Raw genomic sequence first — 14,555 nt, 5'->3', positions numbered from 1 at the left:
AGTTTCTTTAGAGAAAAAATAACAAGCAGTTGCAGTTTTTAGTCTACTATTTAGTGCTTGTCCACAAAATACTGTTTTCACTTATACAAAGGACATCACTTAGGGCAAATTCAAATTCGTGATGGCATAGCTAAATAGACATTTTGAATTAATTTAAATTATATACTAATAATGTTCATAATAATACAAAAATTGTGACTAAAATTGAGAGATTTCAATTAGGGTAGCTTAGGAGGGTTTTCAGCTAACCTTTGCATTTGTGACTAACAAAGAAATTATAAATAAAAATAGAAAAAGAAAAAGAAAAAGAAAAAGAAAAAAGAAAAAAGAAGTATAAAACAGCCATGTGGAGTTGAATGCGTGTCGCAGAACATTTATTATTGAAGATTGATGATTTAAAAAGGATCAAATTTAATATGATAATTGAACAGTAACAATAACGATAACGATAACAGTGAGAAGAGCTCATAATACGCGTCGAGCTCCTCATACTGCATACTACTTAATGTCCTATGTCTACCAGACTTTTGGATATCTACTGTACATAAAACTGTTCTGAATTGTCAACTACTTCAGGTCCCGACCATGCCACGTGTCCGCCTAGGGTGATGGGTAAGTGAAAGTGTGCATTTAAAGTTGGATTTTCGAAATTCGCCTATCAATCAAAATTGCCTACCCTCCGACTTACCAATTGCATCACCACTACCACCTCTACCAACAAAACTACCAAAGCCAAAAGTCAACAACCAACAACAAGCATATAATTAAATCTCTTGTCTTGGTCTTGTGTAAATATTCATTAATTTTCTCCCATGCACATAATCCTGCACTGAATGACATGTCCTGAGTGATCAGCGATCCATCTTAGCTCTTACTATCACCTTAAAGAACTTTTAGTTGCCCGTACACTCCACTTGTTTGTAAATATATACTTGTAAAGACATACTCATATATAATATATGTATATGTGTACATTTGTATATGTAACTTTGTATATATTAGTGTATTTAGTGTTGACGTTTGTGTGCAGCTAACTGTATTTGCGCTGATCTTTAAAGCTTTGCCTTGCCTTTGCCTTAACGCTTAGTTATGAAACCAAACTTTAATCGCTTATGAGGCGGTGTGTGTATGTATGCATATTTATTATCTAAGCATATGTAAATGTATGTGTAAATATATATAGTCAATAGGTGGATGTGTAAGTATAATATATTTATGTATAATTAAATATGTGCATATTAAAGTTGCAAGTATGGATGCTATTTCGAAAATCGAAATAAACCCACACAAAATTGGGAATTAGGAATAAACAAGAATCATATACTTTATCTTTTACATACACATTTTTTATTTTGATTCAAAGAGAATATTTGTGGGCAGCGAAGTGAAAATTAAAAGATTTAAGAAAATAAACACAATATATAATACATACATATGTATATGTACGTTTCCTTTTGGAATAAAGAACAAACTGCACACGCACATGTACATTGTTCCCGAATCGATTTGTGTGGATAAGACATACACATGCTCGATTGTGTTTACAAATTTTGAAAATGTTTGGAAAGACGTGAATTATACACAGTGAAAAGAAAGTGAAATACTTAGGAACTTGAGATTTAATGGCGTGCGAACTTGTGCAGTGGTTATTAAACTTTCACTGAAAAGAAAATATCCATTGCAAAATTGCATTGCACGATCAGTGTCTGAGCATGAACTATTAAATAACTCAACATGGACTCTTACGTCATAGGGGCACATTTTATACGAGTATACGTATCAAACTCATTTCATGACTACTTGGTGTTGGGCTTGCGATTTGTTTAAATTGACAAGCCTCAAATGCCTCTGAGCGCGTAAAGTCCAAGTTTGAGCTTGAAGAGCTCGTTTTCATGCATAAAGATGCTAATTAAGGTGGTCAGGAGCTCAAATCTGTTCTATATCTTTTGAGTTTAAATGAATGGTAGTCATCTCTGAGCACTGAAATCCCCCTGGTAAAACAAATGGCTCAAAAATCATATACTAAAAGAGTAGGTGCCGAAATATTTCTCGGGTTGAATGAAATAAAATGCGAAAAGATTAAAATAAAGAACAGGAAATGCAATTCATTTAAACTATTTTTATAGCAGACGCGCGAACACAAAAGATTAGACAAGTTCATATGGCTCGTATGTTTTATCGCCGACAACAACATGTCCACCCCACTGGTAGCTACCACGAGAAAAGCCCCGACCACATGCGAACAGACATAAAGAGCATAAAATTAGAAAAGTAAATTTAACAAACATGACAACACTTACAACTCTAACCAAGCCAAATATACATATGTATATGCGCTTACAAATACGCATGCCAATTTAAATGTTAGCAGTGGATGGGTTTGCAATGCGCTATGCGAATATGTATGAGAAGACCGTGTACGAGTATATGCTGGGAGACCGCATAAAATAAAAAAATACTGCCGTGCGGTAATAACAATAATAACATACTCGCTGATTTAAAGAGTCTCGAAAACTTCAGGAATTCATGTTGTAGGAACATAAAAGTTAGGTTCGCAGCGACACATGGCGTGTCGCCAAAACGGGAAATAAGACGTTGGATACAGTGGGAGGTTAGGATACAATGTGTAAGAGAACTCCCCCATTTTTCGATATTCTTAGACGGGAGTCACTGTCTCATTTAGAAAGAAACCTATATTTTTTCTTCTGTCTGAAGTGAAAAATACTCTCTTTCAATTAACAGACAAACACAAGCGCCATACTCGAAAAATGACTTCAACATCAAGAAAGCAAAGAATTGAGAATTAAATTAAAAATTTTAATAAACTCTCGCCACCTCAGCAGCACAGACAAGTGCTGTGGTACGCATTTGATTGGTATTTAAATATCCGCATCGAGTGTAGCAACAATGCGAGTTTATGCACACGCATGACAAAGACAGGGCGACTCGGCGCGACCGAAACACGTACCCATGCGACCGCTGCGCTAGAAGTGAAAAAAAACGAGGAAATCAACCGAAATTAGCAAATATCTTTTGAGTGTTTGCATGTGCGCGCCGTCGCCTGTGTATGTTCTGGCGTGATTGTGAAGCATTAAGTAAAATGTAAAATCAAGACGAAACCGTGGCCGCGGCCGCAGCCACAGCCAGGTTAGTGTCCACCTACAATCGCTGATAAAAATAGCACTGAAACGATTTCGCGCCAACGACAAGGCGAACACAAAGGGACAATAAGAACAAAATAAGAACGGCGACGACAAACACAGATTGATTTTATATTCTTTTTGTACATATGTATGAGTATACGCGAATGTATGTACGAATATGTATCTATTTTGTTGGGGATGAATGTGTGTTAGCCGCAATAAACTTGTTCGGCTCACAGGTGCACACATACCCACCAACCCCCAATCGAGTATGTATCAGATCACTTTTGCAATTGGGCATGTAGAGGTTTCCAAATACAAGCATGCATTTCTTTGATTTGATTCAGATTTTACAAGCAATGAACTCGTAAATAATATTTTCAAGGTCAATTTTTATGGATATTTCACATTTCCAATACAATCTTGCATAAACGTAAATGAGTAAATGAAAATGTTAAACAAAGCCAACGATATTGTCTTCCACAAGATCCATTTTGATATTAACATTTCAGTGTTTACTAGTATTGAATAAAGTTTGCCGAAAAACAATAATAATGAGGCACTAATGTCCGTCTCAATATCGAAATCATAACAATAAAGGATAAATAACAAATCCCAATAGTCAGAATTGTTAACCACTTCAACTTACTAGTATTATAGAGATATTACTGATACGATTCTTAAAGTCATAATTAGCGCCTTCAAACTCGGCCAAAACAATAATGCAACCGCTTACATCCCTCGCTTTCTCCAACCATCGTCTCCGAGAGATCGGTAAGCTTTAGTTCTGACAGCTTGTATTCTCGTTAGTATTGGTAGTGACATGACATATAGCACCTTCTTAGCCCAAAACTCATATCCGTATGTAATATGTTAATCTTTGCTTTCAACCAACAGTAGTTCTTTTCCTACTTCACGACATAAACGCCATATGGTTTCACTCAAAACGAGCTATTCAAAAACTGCATTAAAATGCTCTTGGAGGGGGCGGTGAATGCAGGTGTGTGCAGGTGTGTGCAGTGGAGTGGAGTCCTTGGATGAGAGGGTTTTGCGGCCGAGAGGGGCACACAGTTTGGCTAGTAATCTGGCCCATCTTTTTGTTGCTGTTGCTGTTGCTGTTGCACTTAATGGCGCTATTCGCAGTGGCCTACAAGTGTCTCGCAAGTATAACGTACGGGTGAAGGCGAACATGACTAGCGCGTGTGCCGCCATTAAACGTTCTTCGCGCGATGTTGTTGTTGGCTGCGAGTGTCGCTATTTCGTCGCTGGCAAACGCTTCGCGAGAATGGCTCACGAATTGACAGTCGAACATTAATTTTTGCGCTTGGACGGGCCAACAGAATTTTTAATTGCATTCGCAGTAAAACACATAATTTAGTTTCGCTGCAACTCGCCGAGCGAACGCACACAAACAAACACAATATACTCGCACATAGCTATGCGAACATAATTGCAAGCTGCTTGTGTGCTGAGTGAAATTTGAAAGAAATGCAAATGCAAATGGCCTGAATGGCCTGAATGGTTGGCAGTGGTTGGCAAATGCATTTTAAATCGAAATACCTGCGGTGTATTTTTGCGCTTTTCGTCGCGTTTTACTTCTGTTTGATGTAATGGGGGGCGTATACTTGACCAACCTCTTCCCACCACACACCACTCTTGCGCATGTAGGGGTGTGTGCGTTTGTACAAACAACACATCTAATTTACAATGCAACTGTTGCATTAATGTCAGCACTTGCCATGTCTGTCTGATGTTCAAAATATGTCTTATCGCAGCTCCAGCAGAACGGTAAGGAAGGGTTCCCATGTACATATGAATATAACATTTTCTACGTTCTATATATTAATAAGCTGAAATATAGCAGCCTGAGGCAGTGAAAATTCCAGATAAATAAATATATTTGCTTCGGTGGATACTCGTACCGATCTAACCGTAATCAAAATTGCAAATGGCTGACATCTCGTCAGCTTACCAAAATTGCTGTGAGGGAAAACGATGTTGCTGTTGTGGTGGTGTTTCTCTTCGAAATATTTTTCAAGAAGTTTGCGTGAATTATTATCGTTTTACAGAGGAAAATTTAATAAGGAGAATTAAAATTAAACTAATTTTATTACTAAAATCCTCGTCGTGGCCAAAAATTGCTAGTAAATATGTATATATTATATACGATTCGGCACATATGTACATATGTATGTATTCCCGAGCTGTAATGAGTAATTTCGCGAAATTTATGTGTTAAAAACATTTTAATAAAATATACAATCAAATGCAAAATTTGGCTCCGGGCCAATTGAATTTCACTTAAAACTTAGTACGAAAGATGATAGCAATGGACTAAGAAATGGCATTACAATAAGCTAATATGTAGACACATATGTATGACAGTCAACCCCACACTCGGTGGCAATATCCACCTCTTATTTTCCTTTTTTTTTTGGGCCAACAAGTTTGTATTTTGCGAGCATTAGCAATAAAAAACGTAAAAAATATATATTTAAATTCAATCAAATATAAATAATTTCGTTCAAAATATAACATAAAGTAAAACAACATACGATGCAACAACAATAATAGCAAATACAATGATCCGTGTTCGTCTATGAAATTCACCACAGTGCTGTATTTTTGAGTAGCACACTCTCGATTTACAGGAGCATGCGCCGTTATTTGTAGAAAGTTCAGAATGAAAATAAAGAGCGAGAAGCGTGTAGAGAGAACGAAAGCTTTTTAACTTTGAGTATGTGCTCTCACTGAACCGGGATCGTTTGTTTACATGCTCACAATGACAATAACAATGCGTTTAGTTACTAAATATGCTCCCGTCTAACAAACATTATATTAGTTTATCTGAAACAGAACGGATAAATTCACACAATTCAATCAATTTCTATAGCGGTGGTATTACGAGTATATTGTATGCCGATAAGAGAAATCAATTTGTATGCAATATACCTGAAGCTCTGTCTCCGAGTCTGAATTCTCGTTTCTACTTCGACAGTGCGGTAGTTCCCGTAGCGGTTGTTTGTCACTTGTCACACCTGTTCCTTTCCATTTTAAATCATTTTCAGTAAAACGTTACATAGGGCAGGATTCTAGCTTGACTCCTCCTCCAACTTTCGCTTGATGTTTCTAATCAAATAGGACGCACATCTTCCTCTAGTGATTATTTAGGGAGTAGACAAGTTTCCATGTGTTCGGTTGATATCTCAGACATTTGATAAGATACCTTACTAAGCTAAGTTGGCATTAGGCAAGTCGGTACAAATAATGAATGCTAAATATCTAGAAGTATGTTTTCCAACAGTAATCCATCTCATACTCGAAGATGTGATATTTTGCTCAAGGTTGCTCTGAAACATTTCACTAAGAATTAATTTTTTCATCATTTACACAACTGATATGCTATTAGTTGACATATTGTTGGTTTATGAATGTACAGTTGTATTTCAGGCTACACGTTATGTTTAATTCTATATGCATTTGAAATATGAAACACAATTTCCACAGAAATAAATTCTCAATAAATATAACGAGAATACTATGGACAATTCAAATATAAATTCAAATAAATATCACGGAGGGGAAAATGTGTAGGCATATGCATTTCTCCTTTGCTCGCGCCAACCTACACATACACACGCACACATACTGCTATATGTACACGAAAGCGCGCCCTGCAGCCTTCCGATAATATTTACACATACACAAAAACTTGTATTATAATCCAGATGCCTGCCTACTTGTTGTTACATATATTCGCCCAGCGCACTCACCGCCTCACCGCCTAAAATGCATCCAATTCCCCGATCGAAAGCTATCGATTCTTCCACAAACACAATATTATAAGCGTTAATCAGAATTCGATATTAATAAATATCTGTTCCACCCCTGAACAGATAAGCCGCAATGTCGCAAATGTGCTAAGGCCTTGCAAGAACTGGAAAATATCGACGACGAAGCAGATCAATTGGGCATCGGTTTTGTCAAAATTCACGATGAAGCATTGGCCGAGGAATACAATTTGGGCAATCTTCCAGTTTTGGTCTACTATCGCCACCAGACACCAATCATATACGAAGGTATGCAGCTTGGCAATAAAGCCAAAATAAAGTAGATAGGAATGGTCGACACATGAATATAATCTATGTACGTTGTCTACTGAATTATCAATTCAGGTGAATTGTCACGTGAGGAGGACGTCTTAGAATGGCTGGTGCAAAATAAATCGACCGGCGATGAGGATGACGTCATAGAAGATGTTACGGCTAAGACGCTATCCACACTAATCAGCAATATCGATAACCTGGTTGTATTATTCTGTACGAATTCGCAATTAATTATACACGATATATGAATATTGACGATTCTCATATGTATGTTTCACGACTAGATGATCATGGTAATGATGATTCAATGACTGTATTGGAAGAGCTAGAACAAATTGACGACGACTGCGACAAACACGGTATTCAATTTGTTAAAATTGACGACCCAAAAGCTGCAGCCGAATATGGAATCGACATGGTAATGCATTGAGTTTGACAATCTTCCAATGATTTGACAATATGATTAATAATGAAAAATATCTATACACACGCGTATGCGTACAGATTCCGGCAATAGTTTATTTCGAAAAACAAATTCCAAATATTTATGACGGTGATCTCATGGCTGAGGAGCAGATACTGCATTGGCTGGTGGGACAATTGGAGCATGACGAAATCGAGGATGTCACCGATGAAATGCTCGATAAGATGGTGAAGGAAGGCCGCGTTATGGCAGTGTTATTCTGTAACTATACCAATCAATTGACCACCCTGACAACCCCTCCACCCTGGACCTCCCTCCTCATCGTTGCGTGCTAATGTATTGACTCATTTCCCGTTTTAGATGATAACAATGACAAAAAGTCACAGAAAGTACTCGAAGAGTTGGAGAATATCGACGATGAATGCGACGCATTGGGTATAACTTTTGTGAAAATCGACAATCCTGAAGAGGCCATCGAATACGGCATAAACAAAGTTCCTAAACTAATTTACTTTGAAAAAGGCATTCCAACCATTTACGAAGGCAATCTTGAGGATGAGGAGAAATTGCTGAAATGGCTCGAGGAGCAAACAACCTCCGATCAAATTGAGGATATAACCGACGAGATGTTGGATTTGATAATTGAAAAGATGCCTTATGTCGCTGTGCTCTACTGTAAGTTGTTGCATGAAATCTAGCGCAAACTGGCCAATGAAGCTACTTTCGAGCTAACACGCATGTGTTCGCACTCGCTGCTGTGGTGACATTGGCCACATTTGCAATGTTCGTAAATTTTGCTCCAATATCGGAAAGAAATAATTACCACCCGATTTGTACATAGTGTACTTTATGTAGTTGTAGATACTCGTTGTGCGTGCGTGTGTGTGTTTGGCGTGGTGTAGATGTTGTGAAAATGTTTCGAAGTAAATTAAGTTTTACATTTTTTAGTTATATGATTTACATATAAGATAAGACGTAAAACCCTTTCGCGCTTCGCCTAAAATTACGCTTTATGTGCTCACATGCATACCTATGTATGTACATCACTTGGGTGTACATATATTATACATATATACAAAAAATATCAAACCAAAGATATCGTTTTACGAAATTACCGCTCAAACTACACAGATGTTTGCACAGTACAACTCGATTGTAAGGTCAGTTGCAGCAATTATATTGAGATATCTGATCCGTCATTATATAGTATACATACACGATAAAATCATTAGAAATAGCTAGTATATACCTCTAGTATTAGACCACCGTAGAGTTAATGATATCTGATCAAAACTTCTCTGTATGTATTATGAAAAGCGGGACCAGTATTTAGAATCAAGCACAAGCAATTGTGCAAACATCTGTGTTGTCTCAGGCGAACAATATTTGCTGTTGTAACAATGAGATCTAACCACTAACAACTGATGAAGAGCTGAGATGTGATTTAAAATGGATCATTCGCAAATAGTGTCAGGTGTTAGAGTTTCTCCAAAGGTGTTTTGACATTTAGTACACTAGTGTATTAAAATTGAACTGCGACATGAATAATTAGGTTTTTTTTTATATATACAAACTTATTTCATCCATAAAAATTAAAATAAATCAATAAATCATTGTTGATCTCATAGACGACAAGGACCAGAAGAAATCGCAAAAGGTGCTCGCCGAACTGGAGAATATCGACGATGAATGCGATCAGAATGACATCGCTTTCGTCAAAATTGACGACGACAATGAGGCGAAGGAATGGGGTATCGATGAAATACCCTCAATTGTCTTCTTCGAACGTGGCATACCGCATATTTACGAAGGTGATTTGATGAAAGAAGATGAACTGCTGGGCTGGCTCGTACATCAGAAGCGCCACTCGGAGATCCCCGAAGTTACCGACGAGATGAAGGATAAGTTGGTTGAAAATACTGAACATTTGGCTGTTATTTTTTGTAAGTTTTTAAAGAATCCCGTCGTTTTTTACCAAAAATTCTGTATCTGTATTTTCTTGAATCGATGCACAATTAGTTTCTTTGTTCTTTCACTTTTCTAATCAAAATTCTGACATGTTTTAACTAATTTATGTAATTTTGATTAGATGACAAAGATGATAAACAAGACATTCGCGTACTCAACGAACTTGAGAATATCGACGATGAGCTTGAAAAAGAGGGCATCGTTATTGTACGTATTGACAATGCCGCCGAAGCTAAGGAATATGGATTAGATCACTTGCCTGCGCTCATATATTTCGAGAACAAAATACCAGCGCTCTACGAGGGCGATTTGATGAATGAAGACGAAGTATTGGAATGGCTGATTGTGCAAAAACGTACCGCCACAATTGAGGAGGTCACCGATGAAATACTCGTCGACTTAATCAACGATCATGAGTATGTAGTGGTATTCTTCACCGGTCCCTGTGAGCCGGGTGAAAAATGCGATAAGACACTGAATGCATTGGAGAGCATTGACGATGAACTGGATGAGGCGGGTATCATTTTTGTCACCACCGAAGATACAAACATCGCAAAGAAGCACAACATAAAGAGTTATCCACAACTGGTATTCTTCAGAAATCGCGATCCATTAGTATTTACAGGTGATTTAGATGACGAAGACGAGGTGCTGGCATGGATCACTGATGAAGACACGCTTGAAATACCCGGTAAAATTGAGGAAGTCAACACGAAAATGTTGGATAAAATACTTTCGGAGAACGATCACGTAGTGGTATTCTTTTGTAAGTGAAAGATGGTTGATGCCTGTTTCAAAATTATATACACGCTTCTTTCTGTATTTTTTTAAAGACCGTGAGGGTGATAAGCGGGCTCAAAAGATTTTGAATGAACTGGAGAATATCGATGATGAATGCGAAGAAAAGGATATAGATTTTGTCAAAACTTCCGACCCAGATGTTGATAAGGAATACGATTTGGCTAGTCTGCCAGCATTAGCATTTTATAGACACAAGTTCCGGACGATATATGATGGTAAGCTTTAGAAGGAAGTGCATTCTTGTATCACGCCCCATAACTTTTGGTCGTTCTTGTTTGTTTCAGGTGACCTTATGAAGGAGGAAGAAATTCTAGATTGGGTCATCGACCTCCATGAATCCACAGCTGACGTTATCGAATCTGTCGATCGCAAAACATTGCAAGTCTTAATTAATGACGTTGAACACTTGGCTGTATTTTTCTGTAATTAAACCCTTTAAAAAATTTGTATTTTTTGTTAAAATTATGACCGTTTTAAGATGACGACAAATGCGAAACTTGCCCACAAATCTTGGAGGAATTGGAAACCATTGATGATGACACCGACAAACATGGTATACAATTTGTCAAATCTAATGATGTGAAGTTGGCACATGAAATTGGAATCTTTGCATTCCCCGCCTTGGTATATTACGAAACAGGCGTTCCAATCATGTATGATGGTGAGTTACCATATGTATATCGGTCTTATTATCTCTGATAAAGCGAAATGCTGAATTGAAATAATATATACAAAATTATTCACTTTTATTACAATTATTCCGACAGGTAATCTCAAAAATGAAAATCGTGTGTTGCAGTGGCTGATCAATCAAAAGAGTAAGTGTTCTTTGTTCGAAAGTTATATTTTTCAGTTTTGGTCGAGAACACTCACACAATTCTCTTCCCAGTCCTTTAAACTCGAGACACACACGCCACATAGCATTAAGACTCAGTCAATATATTATATTCATATTTGACTCATGTCAACCCTTATTCATGTAGTAAACTACACACACTCTTAGATCTCAGTCTATCTAACTTAGTGAATACACTTATTGAGAATTGATGAAAAAATAAAATTTGTTAACTTTGTTAGCGCCATACTTTGAACGTATGGCTAAGCGAATTATCAAAGCAATTCTGACAGTCTAGGCCATATCCATAACGAAGAGGTGCGTATATATAGTTGAATGAAAAAACTTATGTACATACATATGTAGCTCACGAAAACATCTATCCTTCATTCCCCATGTGTATTTTTATAATTTAAATTGACACTCCTGATTTTCAACCACATTCCTATACAGTTCGTAATACTTTTATTGTATACAAAGACTTTTTCCGTTAATTGAATACCCCATTTTTTGGCTTTAAGAAAACCGATTCAATCTATTATCAAAACTAAAATGTTGTCGATACAGGTGAAGATGATGATGATGATGATGATGATGATGATGATGATGATGAGGATGAGGATGATGATGAGGATGATGACGAAATTGACAGAAAAATAAAACCGAGATTCGCCACAAGACGAAGGTACATCGATATAGACAATGACGATGACGATAACGATAACGATGACGATGACGATGACGATGACGATGACGATGACGATGACGATGACGATGACGATGACGATGACAATGACGATGACGACGACGATGACGATGACGATGATGATGATGATGAAGTCACCAAGCTAGTTTACCCCAAAACGGATAGAAGTAAAGAAGAACAACTCAAACGATTAAAAAAAAATATTAGGAGACAACATAAAGCTGATGACGATGATGATGATGATGATGATGATGACGATGTTGAACAGAATGACGCTAATGACAAAACTAGAAAGAAATATAAACTGATCAAGCGTAGAATTGCATATGACGAAGATGATGAAGATGATGAATCCCGTGATGAAAACGAAAATGATGATGGGGATGAAGATAATGACGATGACTATGATAATGACGATGAACCAAATATGCGCGTGCGATATCGAAAGCCAGGTTCAAGAAGATTAAGATTTAAAAAAATTGTATTTAAAAGTCGTTTAATGGAAACAGATGATGATAATGACGATGATGACGATGATGATGATGATGAAGATGAAGATGAAGATGAAGATGAAGATGAAGATGAAGATGAAGATGAAGATGAAGATGAAGATGAAGATGAAGATGAAGATGAAGATGAAGATGAAGAAGAAGATGAATATGAAGATGAAGGTGAAGATGAAGATGAAGGTGAAGATGAAGATGAAGATGAAGCTGACGATGACAATGATGATGATGAAGATGGCGACGAAGATGAAAATCAAGCTTACAAAAATAAAAAATATAACACAAAGTCACAAAGAAAATATCGACATCGAAAATCGAAGAATAATGGGGATGATAACGATGCTGATGATACCATAGTAAAAGATCGTAGTAAAAAAACATATAAATATACGAAACCTAATATAAACAAAAAAGACAAAAACAGAAATGACAACGACGGAGATGACGATCATGATGATGATGGGGAAGACAATAAAGGTTCTCGAAAATCGCACAAGTCAATAAATCCTCACAAAATTCATCAAGCTAATGAGCTTTCCAACAAACGTTTCTTAGATAAGTTAGGTAAATCTTTAAAAATATTGTTGGCAACCGAAGACTTAGTATTGTGGCACTCCCCACCCCTTCCTTTACTGATGTAATCCTCATATAAACGAGTATATCCCTCCAATTAATTACTGTATCTGTATATGTTTATCTTAACCGATACAGGATATGCCATAGTGTCAAAGCATAATCGTGCAATGCCGAAAGGCACAAAAGACAATCGTTTCTTACCGAAAACTGAAGGTAAAACAAACGACTTTCACATGTTCAAATTTTTGGCTCAGTTCAGCAACTGTCACAGTGCTTTTCGTGTGCGAAAGTAAATATATGTATTGAATTTGTAATTACCATAAATATTGCGCCCTGATATACATAAGGCACCCAGCTAAATGCTTTGCACGATTGCACACAAGTCCTCCTGAAAGTGTTTCCTGTTGAAAATGTTCCAAATTCGTGTTACAAGATGCATTCGAAAATGAAAATACGTATCATACTAATATAATTATTTTACTCGTCACACTAATAACAACAATACAAGGAATCTATATATGTAATGAAGAGATGTAATGAAAGCTGTTATTAGACAACAAACGAAGATGGGAGTTCCTTCGACACTCCCGTTCGTATATTTAATAGCTAAATAGTCGTAGGCATTGAATCAAATGTATAATGCCACATGCAGTAGAACTTATTCTGCTGTGTCCGGATTCGGATATCTTACTGATGGTCGTGGGCTTTAAATTCAACAACGAAAAGTTGGGGAAGCAAGTGGTAAAGCAGCAATATCATTTATAGCAAATACATATTCAGCAGTTTCGACTCCTATGCGAAATGTTTACGAATGGCTTCTGGTACATATAAATTTTAAATTCGGGTGCTTTATTTTTGAAGTCGTGAATTGAAGTTTTGAATCGAACTCATTATGGACAATTTCAGTCCATCTCCTTGGCCATTAATGTCAATTTAATGACGATATTTCATATGTTATAGGAAGTTAATTATAAGTGTATCAGTATGCACATGGACATTCGGAATCCATAATTTGCGAGAATGCAAATATTAGAAGTTTATGGTGAACTTTGCAAATGGTATTGAACTCTTACTTACAAGAGCTAACAAAGTCCAGTTCCTTCCCAAACCCGTACATCAGCCTTGCTTTTCCAGTGATCAGTGTAGTATTTATCCGTTTCTTATTGTTGTGATTCTCGACAGCGCCAGTTAGGCAATGCAGTTGTGTTAAAAAGTTTGAAGATGCATATCCCATAATTGTTACTAAGAGCCTAATAATGTGAATGTATATACTCGTACCTCTACAACAATTGAAAATTTATCACGTTAGCTGAAATTGTTTACCATTTAGTATGATTATTTTATGAATTTTGAATGATCCAACGAACTAACAACAACTACATAGAAAAACATAGCTGACACAATGTTTTTACGAGAAAGACTCCAACTTGATTTTTTCGAACGTACAAAAACAAAATTAATAAAGAGGATTAATAACAAAATACAACGAA

General features: G+C 36.7%; 1 protein-coding gene across 21 annotated transcripts in view; it reads left to right on the top strand.

Moving 5' to 3' along the window:
* LOC105221368 (uncharacterized) overlaps positions 1–14,555 on the top strand; it is a 35,573-nt gene that overhangs the window by 8,065 nt on the left and 12,953 nt on the right. For 8 of the 21 annotated variants that reach the window (XM_054234938.1, XM_054234936.1, XM_011198293.3 and 5 more), the window contains exons 5-15: positions 577–612; positions 7,040–7,222; positions 7,319–7,462; positions 7,534–7,667; positions 7,754–7,934; positions 8,034–8,348; positions 9,302–9,616; positions 9,763–10,407; positions 10,475–10,657; positions 10,727–10,864; positions 10,921–11,103. In XM_054234938.1, coding sequence (XP_054090913.1) covers positions 577–612; positions 7,040–7,222; positions 7,319–7,462; positions 7,534–7,667; positions 7,754–7,934; positions 8,034–8,348; positions 9,302–9,616; positions 9,763–10,407; positions 10,475–10,657; positions 10,727–10,864; positions 10,921–11,103 — 2,457 coding nt within the window. Of the gene's footprint in view, positions 1–576; positions 613–7,039; positions 7,223–7,318; positions 7,463–7,533; positions 7,668–7,753; positions 7,935–8,033; positions 8,349–9,301; positions 9,617–9,762; positions 10,408–10,474; positions 10,658–10,726; positions 10,865–10,920; positions 11,104–11,209; positions 11,261–11,844; positions 13,054–13,200; positions 13,355–14,555 lie in introns of all 21 variants that reach the window. The other 13 variants (XM_029046312.2, XM_054234943.1, XM_054234942.1 and 10 more) reach the window with 8 other exon arrangements.

The sequence above is a fragment of the Zeugodacus cucurbitae genome, chromosome 6 (assembly GCF_028554725.1).
Source record: "Zeugodacus cucurbitae isolate PBARC_wt_2022May chromosome 6, idZeuCucr1.2, whole genome shotgun sequence".
Classification (NCBI taxonomy): domain Eukaryota; kingdom Metazoa; phylum Arthropoda; class Insecta; order Diptera; family Tephritidae; genus Zeugodacus; species Zeugodacus cucurbitae.
Note: the sequence above shows the minus strand (reverse complement) of the source record. Positions and strands in the feature narration are given on the sequence as shown.